Raw genomic sequence first — 16,887 nt, 5'->3', positions numbered from 1 at the left:
GAGAGGGAGAGAGGGAGAGGGAGAGGGAGAGAGGGAGGGAGAGAGAGGGGGGGTGGGGGTTCACCTGTGCCGCGAGCAGGCGGGAGCGGACGGCCTCGATCTTGCCTGCCTTCTCGTAGGCCCAGGAGGAGTAGAAGTAGGCGCGCTCGGCGAAGGGGTCGAGGGTGCGGCTGGGGGAGGGGGCGGGGGGCGGGGGGCGAGGCGTGGTGAGGAGAGGGGCGAGGGGAGAGGGCACGAGTGGGGCCAGCCTTGCTGTCTCTCGGCTGATTGCCTCTCAGCTGATTGCCTCTCGGCTGATGCTTCTCGGCTGCATCTCGGCTGCATCTCGGCTGCATCTCGGCTGATTGCTTCATCTCGGCGGCATCGCGGCTGCGTCTCGCGCCGGTTCCAGGACGCCACTCGCTCGAGGAGCGCGTCGGCGAGCGAGAGGGCGACTGGCGGGAGAGGGTGAGGCGGGGGTGAGGCGGGGTGAGGCGGGAGAGGGGAGGGGAGAGGGGAGGGAGAGAGGAGGAGAGAGGAGAGAGGAGAGGGCAGAGAGAGGTGTGACGGCGGCGAGGGGAGGCGAGAGAGAGGCGAGGCAGAGGGAGGCGGCGAGAGAGGCGGCGAGAGAGGAGGCGAGAGCGGAGGCGCTCCTGGAAGCTTGCCGCCGTCAATCAGCGCGAGGAGGACGAGGAGCTCGAGGATCAGCTCCATCTCCGGCAGCAGCGGCCGCTTCTTCGCCTCGCCTCCCTCCTTGCCCTCCGCGCCGGCCGCGTCCGCCGCCTCGGGCTCCGCCGCTGGCGGTGGCAGCGCTGCGAGCAGCCGCTCGCGCAGCGGGTGCGACGGTCCAAAGGCGGAGGCGATGGCGGCGGCGAGCACCGGCTGCGTCGGTGACGCGGCCGCGAGTCCCGCCTTGCGCAGGCAGGCCATCAGCTTGAGCGCAGCCTGCGCAAACCGCGGCTCCCGCGACGTCACAAAGCGCTCGACCGACGCCTGCGCAGACCGGATGTCGGCGCGGTAGAGCGACGCCGGATCGGGCGGCGCAGCCGGCTCCTCCTCCGCCGGCGCCGGCGCCGGAGCGTCGGTATCCATTGCCTCCACCATTGTCGAGTCGGCTGCGGCGCTGCGGGCAACACCGAGACGGCGGTGGTGTTTTTCTTTGTTGATAGAGCAAAGGAGGGAAATTCTCTCTCCGAGCCTACACCACCGACGCCGCCCTCTTTGTGGTCCGACTCCCTTTACACCGGACAAGCTATGCTGTGTCACGTGCACGGCTACTTCTGCCCGTCACACCCAACAGTACCGCCGTCCTCGCCACCGCCCCCTCTCCGTCTCAGCCACCACCCCCTCCTTCACCGTCCTCGCCTCCCGAGCTGCCACCGCCCTCTCCGTCTCAGCCACCACCCCCTCCTTCACCGTCCTCGCCTCCCGAGCTGCCACCGCCCTCTCCGTCTCAGCCACCACCCCCTCCTTCACCGTTGCCACCTCCGCCACCTCCGCCCCCGCCGCCCTACCCGCCTCCCTACCCGCCGCCGACCATCTGGGTGAGCAGCGGTGCGGTCCTCCTCTCCGCCTTCAGCGACGCGCCTTGGCCGGCGGACGGGCTCAACACCGCGGCCTCGGCTCTGCTCGTCGCTGGCGCCTGCGTCCTGCTGGGCGGAGTCAGCTACCTCGGCTGAGTCCCGCGCCTCGCCCCTAAGACGGGGACACACCCCGCACCATCCGCTGTGTCCCCGTCTTTGTCCGGAGTGAAAAGTCCAACGCGCTCGTCGGTGGCGGCTTCCTCCAACCTGCGCCGCGCTCGGCGAACCTCGACAGCGCCTTCGGTGGCATGCTGCTCTTTGCGCCTGAAGCCTGGAGAGCAGCTCCTCTGCTACTCACACGCTCTGCACAGCTGACACAGCCTACTGTGCGGCTGCCACAGCTGTGACAGCGATGGGCTCGCCCTCACTGGCCCTCAGTCACTTGTGCTGCGGCTTATGTGAGCGACACTGCTCGGCGACTGCCGGCACACTGTGAGACCATGGGTGTGAGGTTAAACCACGCTACCAGCGCTTGGTCACATCGGCCCCGAGGTCAGATCCATCTACTCTGTTGATGACAAGACTTGTCTACCGGCTGGAGCCGAGCAGGAGGGCCCGGCGCACAACCCCTTGTTCAACTCACCCTCCACACCCCGTATACTGTGTCGCGCGTTTACTTTCACAACGACCGACGCGACACTACTCTTTCAGTTTCACCCCCGCAGCAAGCGACTCAACATGACCGACACCTGCTCTCTACTACCTGGACCCTGCGAGTCATTACAGCTATCCTGTCTTGGACCGGTTGCGGATCCCTCCGAGCAGCCCTTTCCTCTTGCTCCGCGCCGCCACCGGCGACGCCTTGGGCGAGGCCCCGGTGTTCGGGGAGTGGTCGCGATCCGTCCTGCTCGAGAGCTCGGCGGCCGCCGCCGGGGGGCTCGGCGGCGGCGGGCCGGGCGGCGGCGGCGGCTTCAAGGGCGGCTCGGGCGGCGGCGGGCCGGGCGGCGGCGGCGGCTTGGAGGGGCCTTCGCCGGCCGAGCCGTGCGATCCGCCCTGGCCGGCGGAGCGCTTCATCGAGGCGCGGCGGCCGAAGGACTCGTTCCGCTTCTGCACGAGGATGGAGCCGTCGGCGAGGCCGTCCTTGACGCCGTCGACGAGGTTGCCGCGCCCGTTGCCGCGCGCGGCCAGCTTGCGCGTGAGCTCGTCGTTGACGCCCGCCATCCCAAAGCCCGGCCTGGGAGGCCCGTTCCCCGGCGGCCGCGGCCCGCCCGGCCGTGCCCCGCCCTTGCCGCCCAAGCCTGCGGGACCCGCCGGCCCGCCGCCCTTGCCGGCCGCGCTACCGCCCGAAGACGCCTTGGAGAGCTTGCGCGCTGCCATCTCCTCCTCGCGCGCCTTGGCGGCCGCCTCCATCCGCTTCTTCTTGGCCTCCTTCTCGACCGCCTCGACGTTGAAGGCGTGCGCCTTCTCGAGCGCGAGCGCAAAGGTGTGCAGCGCCGCGAAGACCTTCTCGGGCTCGAGCTTGCCGCCCTTGACCTCCTCCGCCAGCCACGCGCAGAGGTCCAGGCACCCCTTGTCCGCGGCGGCGTGCTCCTGCTCGCAGACGGCGCCGTGAAGTGAGCGGAGCACGAATCTCCGCGAATCTCGGCGAATCTCGGCGAATCTCGGCTAGCTCGCTCCTCGGTGAGCTTCTTCTCCTCGGCGGTCGCGCGCGAGTGGAAGTCCCCGAGCGCAGCCTTGAAGGACTCCTCCTTGTCGCTGCTCACCGCGTTCTCCACCTGCTTGAGCGAGCCGCGCAGCGCCGACACGTCCGCGCCCGCGTCGACCCACACCACGCGCAGAGCCTGCTCGAGCGAGGGCATCTGCTTGAGGAGGAGCACCGCGTCGGTCGTCTTCTCCTCGCCGTCGCCGCCGGAGGAGTTGCCCTTCTCCGCCTCCTTTGCGAGCAGGCCTGAAGAGGACAGAGACATGTGGACGCATAAAAAGAAATGCGCCAGCCCGCTGAGGCGAGCGGGCCGGCGATGTAGTGGAGGAGGGTCGACTTGTTGTCGACCGTCTTTGTGCCGGACAGCTTCGAGAGCGTGTCGAGCTTGAAGCCCCACGCGGCGCCCTTGTTTGTGCCGCCGTTGAGGTAGTTGCCCAGCGCGAGCGTCATCTGCAGCACCTTCTTGAGCGCCGGCGAAGTGCGAACCTCCTTGACGGCCTGCGGGGTGGGGTGGACGCGTCGCGGACGTGTCATCGGCGAACCACACCCCGCCTTGCGGTGGGCGACCGGCGAGGCGCTCGTGCAAAGATGTGTGCCGAGGCTTCGCCAGATCTGCCGAGATTCTGCCGAGGTGTTCCGCGGCGTCTGCTTCCCTCCGGTGTGCCGAGGATGTGCCGAGGCTCTGCCGAGGTGCGCCGAAGTGTGCCGAGGTGCGTCGAGGTGCGCCCAGGTGCGAGGCGGGCCTGCGCGACGAGCGAGACCGACTCGGAGATCTCGGCGACCTTCTCGTCGAAGGTGGCGCGGATGAGCATGCACTTGACCCGCAGCTGGTACCGCGGAACCTGCTACACGCGCAGAGGGTGAGGAAGCGCCGTCCACGGCACTCGGCGGGCAGCTGGCACCGCGGCTCCTTCCCCACGGCGCGCATGAACTTCTCGGCCTGCGAGAGGTGTGAAGAGAGGTGTGAAGTTCATGAGACTTCATGAGAGGTGTGAAGAACTGCTCGGCCTGCGAGAGCGACTCCTCGGGCCCGTCGTAGTCGCGGACGGCCTCGAGGTTCTCCTCGGTGGGGAGGATCCTAATCTCGACGAATCTCGTGTCGTCTCCGCGGCGGGCAGCGTCCTCATCTCGGCGAATCTCGGCTCGTCTCTCGCTTGAGGAGCGAACTGAGCGTGTCGGCATCCATCGCATCGCCGCCCGTGCGCAGCGTCTCAGCGAGCTCCGCATCGGTCTGCCTACGCGTCTCGGGCAACCTCGGCTCATCTCGCGTGTGTCTCTCGGGTGCGTCGCGGGTCGAGCTCGGGGCTGCTTGATACGCGCGCGCGCGATGCCCGTGTTTTGCGACGTCTTTGCGTCGAGCAAGTTCGCCATCTCGGGCCCCTTCTTCTTCTTGTCCTCCTTCTTCTCGCCTACAGGGGAGGGTTCCGAGAAGGTTCCGAGAAGGATCCCTGCGCCCTTCGTCTCTTCGGGCTCCTTCTTCTCGCCGTCCGCGCCGCCCGCCTTGGCCGGCTGCTTGGTCGCGAAGAGCGACTCGAGCTCGTCCTTGTCGATGGCGACCTTTGAGTCGTCCACCTCCTTCTCCCACAGCGTGCCCTTGACCTTCATGTCCGGAAGCTTGCCCCAGTGCAGCTGCCGCATCGGCTGCGACGGCTTGACCGGCGCCTTCTTTGGGTACGCCGGCGCCATCGGCGCCATCGGCGGGCCGCCGGGCGGGCGAGGGGCGCCCCCGGGAGGCGGAGGGGGCGGCGGCGCGCCAGGGGGCCGCGGCGCGCCTGGCATCGGGGGAGGAGGCGGGGGCGCCAGGCCCCCAGGCAGGGGCGGCGGCGGAGGTCGTGCTCCTCCCATAGGCGGCGGAGGCGGCGGCGCTCCCCCGGGGATGGGAGGAGGCGGAGGCGGGCGGGCGCCACCGATCGGCGGCGGAGGCGGAGGCACGCCCCCCGGAATGGGAGGAGGCGGAGGCGGGCGGGCGCCACCGATCGGCGGCGGAGGCGGTGGCGCGCCCCCCGGAATGGGGGGAGGCGGAGGCGGGCGGGCGCCACCGATCGGCGGCGGAGGCGGCGGCGCGCCCCCCGGAATGGGAGGAGGCGGAGGCGGGCGGGCGCCACCGATCGGCGGTGGCGGCGGCGGCACGCCGCCCGGAATGGGCGGCGGCGGAGGCGGGCCGCCTCCGATCGGCGGCGGCGCGAGCGGAGGCGGCGCGAGTGCGCCTGCCTGCCCCATGCTGCCCCTCGCATTCTTGATCTCGGCCACCTTGAGCTTGTTGCGTAGCTCGTCCACCTAAATAGCAATCACCACCCGCCCATCCGGAGCATGGCGAGGGAGGTGGGCACGTCGCGTGCGGCCGTCCGCACCTCCGTCTCGAGCTCGTCGATCCTCGCAATCAGGCCGTCGCGGCCCCCCTTGCCGCCGCGCTGCCGCTCCTTGTCCGCGTTGCCCGCCCCCGAGGCGATGAAGGCCGTCGGCGCGTTCGCCGCCGCGCCGTCGCCGCCCGCGAGGATCTTTTGCGCCGGCGTCAAGGGCGAGGAGAGCGGAGACTTGGTGGACAGCGAGGGCGACTCGGGCGGCGATACGTCGCCCTCCTCGCCCATCGACACGCGCTCGAGCGGCCGCAGCTCGAGCAGCGCCTGAGGAGTCGCACGCAAAGATGGCTCGAGACTTCGCGACGCCTCGGCGGTCTCGGCGAGTCTCGGAGAGAATCTCGGAGAGAATCTCGGCGAATCTCGGCACCGTCTGCAGCGCCGCGGGGGCCTTTGAGGTCTTGGCGGCCTCGGCGGCCTGCGCCGCGCGGCTCGCGACGTGCTTCCACGCGGCGAGGCCAACCTGTCAACAGCAAGGAGGGTGGTCAACAGCAAGGAGGGTGGTCAACAGCAGGGAGGGGGGTCCGGCTCGCTCTCAGCCCTCCGCTGTTGGAGTGATCCCGCCAGAGTGATCCCGCCCCAGAGGGAGTGGCTCTCGTGCACACCTCGTCGTCGGGCAGCTGGACTGATCCATTCTCAGCCTCACCACTGCCGGAACTAGGACTCTCCCAAGTCTCCGGCGCACCTCGCCGTCGGGTAGCGTGGCGAGCGACGCCAGCAGCGCCTCCAGCACCGCAGCCGCCGGTGCGGTGGCGGGCTTGGCAAGGAGCTTCGCATGCAACTGGCCGTACGGGCTCGCCCTGCCCGCCGCCCCGCCGCCGCCAACCCCGCCGCCGCCGCCGCCGCCGCCGAGGGCAGACGAGCGCGGGAGGAGCAGGCTGCCCTGCGCTGCGCTGGCGGAGGACAAGGGCACGACGCCGTCGATGCCTACGGCGGGAGAGTGGCGGGAGGGCTCCTCCTCGGCGCCCGGCCGGGAGGAAGGTGTCGCGGCGTCGGCGTGTATGCCGCTCGGCTGCTCGCCCCTGCCTGGCAGCGCGCTCTTCCCCTCGTCGGAGAGGAGCGCGATCTCGCCATTGTCCGACTGCAGCTCCGTCTCAAACACCTCGACCTACCCACGCCAGAGCCGAGGGATCGACCCCAGCTGCTCAACAGGGCGCGCCGGCTCGAGAGCGCTCGGCCTGCCGCGCGATGTCGGCGTGGTTCTGGCGGTGCAGGTACGACAGCACGGAGAGGAACTGCAGCCGGAGGAACTCGCCTGCAGAGACGGCTCCGAGCAGGGTCCGAGGAGGGTCGTTGGACAGAGGAGGAGGGGCCGGAGGAGGTCGCCGCGCAGCCCGACTCGCTGACGGAGCTCCTGCGGCGAGCCGATGAGCGCGTTGACCAGCACGAGCACCTGTTCACAGCTCTCTGCCTCTGCACTAGCAGCCCTCCCTCCCTCTCCCTCTCCCGGGCCGGCAAGAGCACGTCGCAGATCAGTCCCATCCTCGCGGCGCGGTCCGGCATCGACTCGGCGGGGTGGTGGCCGGACTGGCGGCCCGCCTTGGGCTTGCGCAGCGAGATGGAGCGCATGAAGTCGTCGTCCTCGTCCTCGATCCCCGCCTCCTCCTCCGCCTCCTGCTCGAACGTGCCAGCGGCGGCGAGGTCGACGAGCCACCTGCTCACTCGCTGCGCGCCTCAACAGGCGCGGTTCACACCTCTGCGCGCGCGGCGGTGACGTGTGAGCAGCCACCCGAAGCGGTTGAGCCTCCGGCGGCCGCGGCGAGCGAGCTCGAGCGCCGCGAGGACCTGCCCGTGCCCCTTGTCTGAGTAGAGGGCCGCGGCAGAGATGAGGACCATCGCCGCCGACGCAACCTTCCTCGCGGTGGCAGACTCGTTGAGGGGCTCGGCGCAGAGGGCGAGCTGCGCGACCGCTCCGGTCGGGTCGAGCTTGCCGCTCCCTCCGCCCTCGCTGCTCGGCAGTGCGCCGAGTGTGTCGCCCTCCTCCCCCTCCTCCTCCTCCTCCTCGAGCAGCGGCAGGTTGAGGACAGAGCGCATGCCCACCTCGGTGTTCATGAGGGCGCGCAGGCAGCGGAGCATCTCGGCGAGCAGGTCGAGGTCGTCGGGCGTCTTGAACGTCTTGCGCTGCAGAAACGAGAGCGCGCCCACCAGCGATCCCACACCGCCCCCGACAACGAACCCGATCACCCAGCGGAGCGGACGCGAGCGGAGCAGCACCGCCAGCTCCTGCAGCTGGTCGAGGGACGGGTCGAGCGAGATGGTGTCGGCCCAGTCCTGAGAGTTGTCCTCGTCGGCGGCGAGCGAGCCGCGCCGGCTGGTCGTCGCGCCGCGCGCCGCGCCCGACGGCGCCTGGATGACCTTGTAGTTGGAGAGGAGCGCCCACTTGTGTGCGGGCGGCAGCTCCATCACCTTGGAGCGAACCATGTCCTTCTCGCCCTGCGCTTCGAGCATCGCGCCGACCAGCTCATCCAGCTGCGCGTCGTCCTCCGGCCGCGCGTCCGGCACGACCACCGCACCGCCACCGCCGCCCGCTGTGAGCAGCTTCTTGCCCCGCCCCGTCTCGAGCGAGCCACGCGGAGTGATGGCGATGAAGCCGTCCAACGCGCCGCCGCCGCCGTCCTCCGAGACGGTCGGGGTGATCGCAAGCGGATCGACCCGCTTCTTAGAAAACATCGCGCGACAAAACAGTCGGCGGCGGCTCGCAACCGCCAAGGTGACCCGTCCGTCGTCAGGGTTCCAACCTTTCTTTGGGGATGGTATGGTGTCGCGGCCCAAAGGGGTAGGGGGTATGGTCCTGCCCGCCCAAGACTAGCCCTACCATACCCCCAAGCAGGTCTGCCAGCAGGCGGGGGGGGTATGGTCTTGAGCTGGCATGCGCGACCCTACCATACCACACCCCGGAAAAAGTTGGAACCCAGATCAGAGACCTCGCGAACCCACAAAATTTCCTATCCTGTTTACCTCTTTTGTGCACCGTCCGTGCCGCTGAGCAAGTGCCCAACCCCACTAGGGTGGGCGGTGCTTTCAAAGGCCTCGAGAAACAGATTTTTTCAACGAAAAGAATTTAAACCAGCGCAGATCTTTACGGCCCTCTCCCTGCGAACGCGCACCCCCCCCTAGGGGTCAGGGCTCTCTAGCCCGTAGCCCGTTCCGATCATCCGGCCCGCTGGGTGCGCTTCTTAGCTCCCCGGCCCTGGATGTGAGGCTGATGACTGCGGTCTGCGCACTCCAAGTGCTCCAAGTGCAAATCTCTCTCACAGCAGACAGGCTCGACACAGGTGCGAACTGGCGCGTGCTAGCACAATCACAGGCACACCACCGGAGCCGCCTAAGCTAACAACGAAAAGAAAAATCATCCTAAACTGTTACTCCAACTTTGCTTTGCCGATCAAAAGCGCCCGTCCTTTGCTTTTTAGCCGCCGAAATTTAGCTTGCTGTTTTTTCTTTATAGGCGTCTGCAACTTCCAAGCTGCGTATTCTTGTATTATCGTCGAGTCTAGTACAGGTTGTATTCTCGTATCATCTCTCTCTCTGCACACTGGCTCCGAGTAGAAAAAGAAAGAAAACATGTTAGCTCGTGCGAGGCGTGCAGTGTGGTGTTCATTAGCTCCGAGTAGAGGGGGCGTCCTGCAGTTAAGAGAAGAAGAAGTTTTCTTAAATCTCTCTCTCAGTTAAGGGGAAACCCGGTACGCGGGGCCAACCCTCGGAGACCCGTGCTTACTTTACGGCCCTTTCCCTGCGAATGCGCACCCCCCCTAGCTAGGGGTCAGGGCTCTCTAGCCCGTAGCCCGATGCCGATCATCCGGCTCGCTGGGTGCGCTTATACTTAGCTCCCCGGCCCTGGATGTGATTTGCCGACTGCACTCCAAGTGCTCCAAACTGTCACTCCCCTCTCTCCCGGCCGGGGTGGGGCGAGCGCGGGGGCGGCGGGTGTGCGGCGGGTGTGCGGGATGTCTGTGGGATCGAGAGAGCGATGTGCTTGTGTCCGCCTTGCGTTGTTTCATAACATCGAAGGCTACAGAGAGTGGGTTGCGGGCATTAAGAAAACAGGATTGCGGCACGCCGCCGTTTCTAGGCCTTTCCACAGCCCTCATCCACCCCACGCCGTGGTTTCTTAGCTCCGGCCGGGGCACTCAATCAAGCCAGAGCGCCGGCCCGAAGGATTTTTAGGTAGGTAAGTAAGAGGTATTAAAGCTGCGGTCCGCGAGGGCGATGCCAGAGTCTGCCGCCGAGTCGGCTCTCTGGATGACGGGAAGACGCACACACGCCTCCATCCACTCTGCCACTCACTCAGAACACCGCATACTTGAAAAGTGACAAGTGCGAAGAAGAAGAAGAATTTCTTGTTGGTTTTCTATAATCTCTCTCTCTCAAGTGCGACAAAACAAAACAATATTGCTAAAATCTCTCTCTCTCTCAAAATCTCAAGTGCGCGCGCCGCAGGCGAAGAGAAATTTTGAGCTGCAGCTGGGGCTCCCGTTCACACTCGTATCTGGCCTTTTCTCGGGGCGCGCCTCAGTTTTTAGATTTTTGCGGAAATCGCTTGGTAGGGTTTCTTTGTGTCTTTAGCAACCCAGTGTAGCAAAAGAAAAATCCCCGCTTCGCTGTCTTCCAGTGTTCAGCATCCAGAGAGGGGTTCCAAGGCGGCGGCGATGTCGTGGCGTGTGGTCGCTGCTCTGCTGCTGCCCTTGGCGGCCGCTGCCGGCGTCGAGGAGGTGACCTCCGAGGCGCAGTTCAAGAAGATTCTCTCCGACAACCCTGCCGTCGTCGTCGACTTTTACTCGTGCGCCGCCTCTGTTTGCACCGGGGCAGCACGGACCGCACGCGGCCGAGCGTGTGCCTCGCCCCCTCGCGGCCGCAGGCAGACGTGCGGGCCGTGCATCATGATGGCGCCCATCTTCAAGGAGGTTGCGCGCGAGTACGAGGGCCGCCTCAAGCTCATCAAGGTGGACGTGCAGCGCTCGTACGTCGGAGTGCAGGCGCCCGGCCGACAGCAGCGGCTGCCCGCCTGTGCCTCACCGACGCCCTGCCGACGCCTCTCCACCGCCTCCTCTCGCCGCCGCCTCTCGCCGCCGCCTCTGCGCCGCCGCCCTCGCCGCCTTCGCCCGAATCGCCCTGGCCGGCGCCACTCCCCCGCCGCCCGCGCACTCTGCCCCTGCTCCCGTGTTCTCTTCACTCAGCCTGAACGGCTCCCCTCCCCCACCCGCCCCCGCCCACCCCGCCCGCCGCCGCGGCGCAGATCCGGTCGATGCCCACCTTCCACTTCTACCTCCACGGTCTCGAGAGCCCGCCTCAGAACCTCTTCTCGGAACCTTCTCTGAGCTTCTCCAGACCCCGCACAGGCAAGCTCGAGAACCAGTTCTCGGGAGGAGACGAGCGAGGGCTGAAGCAGATGAGCCAGGCGCTGTCGGCGAAGGCGCCCGCGTGACGGCCAGTGCAGCCCGCCTCTCTTCGAGGAGCCTTCCTTGACCCTTCTCGGAAGCGTGCTCTTGTAGGCGGAGGCGATGGACGTCACAGTCTCCCTCGGCGCACTCGAGGCGTGCTTCCCTCCCCGCTGCCTTCCCTACCGGCTGCCTTCCCTACCCGCTGCCTTCCCTCGCCCCTGCCTCCCCTCTCTCCTCCTGGCTGGCACGAGGGGGGTGGCAGCTCCGCGAGCCTGCTCGGGGCCCTGCCTGCAGGCCTTTTACCAGAAGCACGACCCGTCAAAGCTCGACAAGGTGGACGAGATCTACGAAAAGTACCCCGCCTACAAGCTGGTCGCCATCCTCAAGAAGAAGTGAGTGGCGGTGCGAGGCGCACGGGCAAGGAGGAGCGTCGGCTCAAGCCTCCCCGCGCCTCTCTTCTTCAGGTACGGCGTCGCGCCCGAGCACACAAAGAAGACGCCGCCAAAGCCGCACGCGGCGGAGGGCGGCGCCGGCGGCGAGAAGAAGGCGGCCCGGACCGCGTGGGCCTGCGGCGCGCTTCCTCTTCTTTCTGAGCGGGGTGCGTCTCTGTGTCAGGCGGTGGACATTCGCAAGATGGACCTGGAGGAGCTCGAGGCGGAGGTGTACCGCCGCAAGTCGCAGATGGAGGAGAAGGAGGTTAGCGTAGACGGCGAGAGAGCGAGCGGCGAGGGGCTGTCGACGAGGGGTGAGTCGTGTCCACGCTGTCCTCCCCAGGTGGCGATGCTCGACCGCAAGAACGAGCGGCGGCTCGAGAAGATCCTGGGCAGCCCGGACGGCAAGCAGACCGGCGAGGGAGGCGAGGCGGGGCAGGGCGTGTCGGCTGCCGCGCCAGTCAAGGCACAGCGGTCCTCGGAGGGGCGGCCCGCAGAGGCATCAACCGCCACTGGTGGAGTGGTTGGCGGTAGGTTGCGGTCCTCGGAGGGGGGCCTGCCGGAGTCACCGCCGCCATTTACGCGGCTCGCGCCGGGCTCAAACCGCTGGTCATCGCTCCGGCGCTCGGCGGGCAGCTCCTGTCCGAGGGCGCTCTCCGGCCGCTTGTTCTTGACGCGGCGCTCCTCTTCTCCAGGCGGGCAGCTCATGTCCAAGGGAGTCAACGTGGAGAACTACCCGGGCCTCGACGGCGAGTCTGGCGGCGAGATCATCCGGCTGATGAAGCGGCAGGCGCTCAAGTTCTCGACGACCTTTGCTGACGACTGGGTCACCTCGGTCGACCTGTCTGTGCGGCCGTTTGTGATCAACACGAACGGCTCCGCCCTCACGGCGCCCTCGGCCGTGCTCGCGGCGGGGGCGTGTGCAAGACACGTCCACGCCACGTCCGAGACGCGTCCCGGTAGGCGCACTCGCTCGTGCTCGCGACCGGGGCGGACTCGCGCTGGCTGGGCGTGGCGGGCGAGGAGGACTTCAAGGGCGGGGGCATCTCGTCGTGCGCCACCTGCGACGGTCTCCACTCCACCACCGCTAGGGGGGTGGGGGTGACAACGGCGCGCCCTCACACGGTGCAGCTGCGAGCAGGCTTCCTCTTCACGGGCAAGCCGGTGGTCGTGGTGGGCGGCGGCGACACGGCGATGGAGGAGGCGCTGGTGCTCGCGCGCACCTCGTCCCACGTGCCGCTGCTGCACCAGCGGGGCGAGTGGGCCATCCATGTCGTGGTGAGTATGGCTGTGGTTGCGGCTAGGTGACGCTGCTGCACCGGAGGGGCGAGTTCCGCGCGTCAAAGGCGGCGCAGGCGGCGGTCCTCAACCACCCGAAGATCACAATCATGTACAACACCGTCGTCCAGGAGTTCGTCGGCGGCGACCCCGCGGCGGGCGGCGTGCTGACCACGGTAGCGGCTCGGGAGGCGAGCGACGCGTCCAACGTGATTGGTTGACTGTTAAGATGATTGCCGATTCAGGTGGTGGCCCAGGACGTGAGCGACGCGTCCAACGTGACCAACATCACCGCTGACGCCGCCTTCGTCGCCATCGGCCACATCCCCAACACGGGGTTCGTCGCCGGGCAGCTCGAGATGAACGACGCGGGCTACCTGGTCACGCGGGCAGGCTCGACCGCCTGCTCGGTGGACGGAGTCTTTGCGGCGGGCGACGTCGCCGACTGGACGTACCGGCAGGCAATCACGTCCGCCGGCTCGGGCTCGCAGGTCGAGATGCGCCGAGATGAGCCCGAGATGAGCCCGAGATGCGCCCGAGATGAGCCCGAGATGAGCCCGAGATGAGCCCGAGATGAGCCGAGGGGAGCCCGAGGTGAGCCCGAGATGAGCCCGAGATGAGCCGAGGGGAGCCCGAGGTGAGCCGAGGTGAGCCGGAGCTGAGATCGCCGCCGGCTCGGGCCCGCAGGCGGCGCTTGACGCGGAGCGGTGGATCTCGGAGAACAGCATCGGCGGACTCGAGGACGAAGAGGCGGAGGAGTGCCACCCCGGGGACTACGAGTCGTGGACGATGAAGCAGATCCGGAAGCAGCTGAGCGAGATGGGCGTCGACGTCAAGGCGGAGTGCCGCGGCTGCATGGAGAAGTCGCAGTTCATAGAGGAGCGCCGCCGGCGCCGCGATGGCAGAACAAGAAGCCGTCCCACTCGTGAGAAGAAGGCTGTGAATAGGTGCTCTGCCGGCACGGGGGCGCGTGACCGGCGACGCGCAGTGGCGACACGCAGTGGCGCGCGAGGCCGGGCGGCGGGTTGGGCGGGCGGGGTTTGGGTGCCAGAGTTTGTCACAGAGCGGGGGCAGCGAGGCGCGTCGGGTCTGTGCAGGAGGCGGACGGTTGGGTGTGTACGTGTGCGCGAGATCCGCCAGGGCAGTTGCTAAAGCTGGGCGGTGGATGCGGTTTCGTGCTTATTTGGCACGTCGCCGGCCCCGCGCTCACCGCTTTTATATCTGTGCGCGGCGCGGTCCCACTACTCTGTTTTGTGTTCTGCCCTCCCTGCCGGTGTGCGTGTGCGCCGCCCGCGCGCCCCCCCCGGCGCGCCGGCGGCGGCGCGCGCAGGCCTCCCGGTGGAAAATAAAGAAGCAGGCCAATGAAGCAGGCAAGTACGCGCAGCCGAGCGCAGTATCTCTCGACATCTCGCAGCCCTCGGGCAGACAATAGCTGGCCAATGTGAGCAGCCTGTGCACAGGCTGCAGCCTGCACGAAGGTGCGGCAGCCGGCACTCCGCACTGCGGGGGCTGTGCGGCGCGTTGGTGCGGGAGAGGTCGCCCTCCCGGCAATGTATTAGGGGGAGGGGACGCAAGAATGGCTACATGATCGAGCACGCAAGCCGGCACTCGATCGGCGCATGGTGGTCAGAGACCCAGCAAATACCTGAGCAAGCGGCGCGAGACGCGGAGAGTGAGGGAGGGGCACCACGCATGTTGGATCGGCGGCCCGCAGCGGGTTGGCGCACAGCAGCCGTTGGCGTACGACGTCAGCGATAGGTCGTCCTCGTCCGCAGCTGGCAGAGGATCCTTCGAGAAGCCTGGGTCCGGATTGTACTTTCCGCTCGGAGGGGTCTCAAGAGCTGGGGCACTCCTCTCGCCCGCCGAGTCCGTCGCGTAGGATTGATGTCCCGCTATGGGCCCATTCATCTGTCAGAGTCCCACCACAACCTCAGCAGCGAGCGGTGGGCGGTGGGGGAGGGACAGGTTTGCGTGGGCACTAGACGCGGCGCGCCTGGCCGACCGACCGCCCCCAAGCACGCCAATTCGGCGTTGCTTTTGGGTCCCGTAAAACCTCGAAAACCGGCGGTAATGAGGGGGCGGTAGCCGGAAAATGGCCTAAAGATGGCCGCTGTGGATACGTGTCCGGTTTATGTAGCAGGGAGGAGGAGAGAGACGCCCTCGATCGATGAATGAACAAACAAACAAACAACAATTTCCCACGCAGGTATCTAGGGTGCTGACGTGTGTTTGTAGACGCGCTGGAGCTGCTAGGACGAGGCAGAGCAGTTGGTTGTCTTACTCTACAGGCAGGCGTAGCGACACGCTCTGACAGGCTGGGTGGGAAACACACTGACCTGACTGGGCGGTGACACTGCAAGAGAGAAGACAACTCTCACAACTGCATGTATGTGCATGCAACAACTTCCATCTAACTTTGGCTGGCGTGTATATACCGGACAGTCATTAACACGACACGCACACACACCGACCTCCGCGAACACACCCCACTTCCAGTGCTTTCTGATGAGCGACCTTGGGAGCAACCTGTGGGAGAAAACCTCAAATTTGGGCTCGAGATCCAAATTTGGCCAGGTACATCGCCTTGGCGTGACTCACTTCTCTTACGCGAAAGTTGCTCCGCCCGCGCAACCCTTCGGCCGGAGAATGCGGCTGGATGTCGCACAGCCAAAGGCTAAAGAGGTAGGCCGAGGCATGACGAAGTTTGGAAAGCAGCTCGACCAAGAGGCGAACCCCTCCCCACGCAACCGCTCCAGTCAGAAGACAGCTCACGCCGCGGCCGCCGGCCACCGCGTGGCTGCGCCAATTGCTGGGTTGCACTACTCACGGGTTCGTGTGAAATAGTGGAGAGGAGGGCGGCCACGCTCGCACCATCGCACGCACGACGGCGTGCTCTGACGCAAACTGCCGCTCTCCCCACCGCTCTGGCAGACGCATGAGCCTTGGCTCCAACACTACGTTGACTACAAGGCGCTCAAGCACATCCTGAAGCAGATGGTGCCAGAGTACAGTATACAGCAGCCAGAGGTTGCGTCCGACGCGAGCGTGCATTTGGACGGCCTCTTCGTCTCCAGCCTGATGCTGCAGATCCAGAAGGCCAACCGCTTCTACTGCGCCAAGGTGCCCTCGCCAGCCACCACACGCACACAGGAGTCGACTCCATTATCTGAGCAACCGTGCTGGGACCGATGCGCCGCGTCGTGCATCTTTCCCTTGTGTGTGACCATGCCCACACAACCAATCTTAGGCGGAAGAGTTTGCTGGCCGCTTGCGCGCGCTGTCGCCGCTGCTGCACAACGTGCCTTATCGTCGGGCGAGCTCTGAGAACGCGCACCGCCTGGAACCGTCACGCAAAAGAAGGTATTACCTGTACCTATGGGCGAGCATAGGATACTGTCTCGGCTGACAGCGGCACACTCCCTTCGGCAGCGGCTGGCCGCAGCACTGGGCCCTCTGGCAACGAGGACGCCATCGCTCGAGCGCCGTCTTCCAGCTTTCTCGGCGCATCCGATGCGCCCTCCGCCTCCATGGCCGACGGGGACGAAGGCGAGAAGGACGCCGAGGCGTCGCGCGAGGCGCAGCAGGACCTCGAGGACGTCTGGAGACAGGCGACGTCAGAAGCGGCAGTGAAAGCAATAGCCAACACCCGCCGCCTTCAGCCGGCGAGCATCGCCCTCCCAGGTCCATTCTGACGACAACGGCGTCGATGGCACGGGGCTCCTCTCCCTTGGGCTGATCAAGTCGCGCATCGGCTCACGCGACGTGTCGCCGCTCAAGTCTCAGCCCCCCGCCGAAGCCCGCCGGAGCGCTGCGCCGAGCGCACCGCCGCCGACCGCTGAAGACGCAGGTGTGCCGGGGCATCGCCACCGTCCTAGGTTCGGGCCTGAATCACTGCCCTCCTGCAGGCACAGCGATACCGCCCTCGCCGGCCGTCCTCCAGTTCATGGGTCTCTGCTCGGAGGTGGACGCGTCACTCCAAGCGTTCTCCATCCTCAACCAGATCGTGGTGCATCTCGAATGGATTTGGTGGCTGTAGGTGGACGCGCTGCGCAAATTTTCCATCCTCAACTACCTCGCCGTCACTAAGGTAAGTAGAGAAGCAGAGCAGACGCCTCATGAGAGAGATTTGGATGGGAGGTCAGAACATGCCTTGGTCACCGACCGTGCCTAGAGAGCCTCCTCCCCTCCCAGGTCGTCAAGAAGCACGACAAGGTCTCGCCTCTGAACCTCTCCGCT

At 66.8% G+C, this 16,887-nt stretch overlaps 4 protein-coding genes across 4 annotated transcripts in view; 2 read left to right on the top strand and 2 right to left on the bottom strand.

Annotated features, from left to right (window-relative positions):
- Positions 1 to 1,083, bottom strand: part of EMIHUDRAFT_463036 (hypothetical protein) — a gene marked incomplete at its 5' end in the record, with an annotated part of 4,023 nt that extends 2,940 nt beyond the window's left edge. Inside the window, 2 exons of the mRNA XM_005781739.1 lie at positions 65 to 170; positions 548 to 1,083. Of these exons, the coding sequence (XP_005781796.1) occupies positions 65 to 170; positions 548 to 1,083 (642 nt within the window). The remainder of the gene's footprint in view (positions 1 to 64; positions 171 to 547) is intronic.
- Positions 1,084 to 2,166: 1,083 nt separating this feature from the next.
- On the bottom strand, positions 2,167 to 5,806 carry EMIHUDRAFT_434678 (hypothetical protein). The gene is made up of 11 exons (XM_005781738.1): positions 5,556 to 5,806; positions 4,689 to 5,481; positions 4,514 to 4,613; positions 4,362 to 4,439; positions 4,222 to 4,285; positions 4,115 to 4,153; positions 3,948 to 4,046; positions 3,516 to 3,702; positions 3,179 to 3,450; positions 2,839 to 3,092; positions 2,167 to 2,452 (listed from the first exon to the last, which is right to left on the bottom strand). Exons 1-11 carry the CDS (start codon positions 5,790 to 5,792, stop codon positions 2,236 to 2,238), a joined length of 2,340 nt encoding a protein of 779 aa, XP_005781795.1. The 5' UTR covers positions 5,793 to 5,806; the 3' UTR covers positions 2,167 to 2,235.
- A 4,404-nt stretch (positions 5,807 to 10,210) lies between these two features.
- EMIHUDRAFT_204003 (hypothetical protein) lies at positions 10,211 to 10,986 on the top strand (the record flags this gene model as incomplete). The annotated part of the gene is made up of 3 exons (XM_005781737.1): positions 10,211 to 10,341; positions 10,420 to 10,568; positions 10,901 to 10,986. 3 exons carry the CDS (start codon positions 10,211 to 10,213, stop codon positions 10,984 to 10,986), a joined length of 366 nt encoding a protein of 121 aa, XP_005781794.1.
- A 921-nt stretch (positions 10,987 to 11,907) lies between these two features.
- On the top strand, positions 11,908 to 13,803 carry EMIHUDRAFT_64001 (hypothetical protein; the record flags this gene model as incomplete). The annotated part of the gene is made up of 7 exons (XM_005781736.1): positions 11,908 to 12,039; positions 12,089 to 12,274; positions 12,337 to 12,442; positions 12,515 to 12,606; positions 12,678 to 12,827; positions 12,909 to 13,142; positions 13,339 to 13,803. Coding segments are annotated over 7 exons (1,365 nt in total), but the record flags the coding sequence as incomplete, so codon positions are not given.
- Between the last annotated feature and the right edge of the window lie 3,084 nt (positions 13,804 to 16,887).

The sequence above is a fragment of the Emiliania huxleyi genome, assembly GCF_000372725.1.
Source record: "Emiliania huxleyi CCMP1516 chromosome Unknown EMIHUscaffold_20, whole genome shotgun sequence".
In the NCBI taxonomy this organism is placed as follows: domain Eukaryota; phylum Haptophyta; order Isochrysidales; family Noelaerhabdaceae; genus Emiliania; species Emiliania huxleyi.
This window is presented reverse-complemented; position numbering and strand designations above follow the sequence as displayed.

Bases quoted from the DNA above. Each gene is read 5' to 3' on its own strand.
- EMIHUDRAFT_434678 (XM_005781738.1), bottom strand. From the start codon at position 5,792: ATGGGCGAGGAGGGCGACGTATCGCCGCCCGAGTCGCCCTCGCTGTCC. The intron at 4,154-4,221 runs CTCTCGCAGGCC...CTCTCTTCACAC, and splicing joins ACGACGGGCCCGAGGAGTCG to CTCTCGCAGGCCGAGAAGTT. The intron at 3,703-3,947 runs GCCCGCCTCGCA...CCCACCCCGCAG, and splicing joins CGGTCTCGCTCGTCGCGCAG to GCCGTCAAGGAGGTTCGCAC.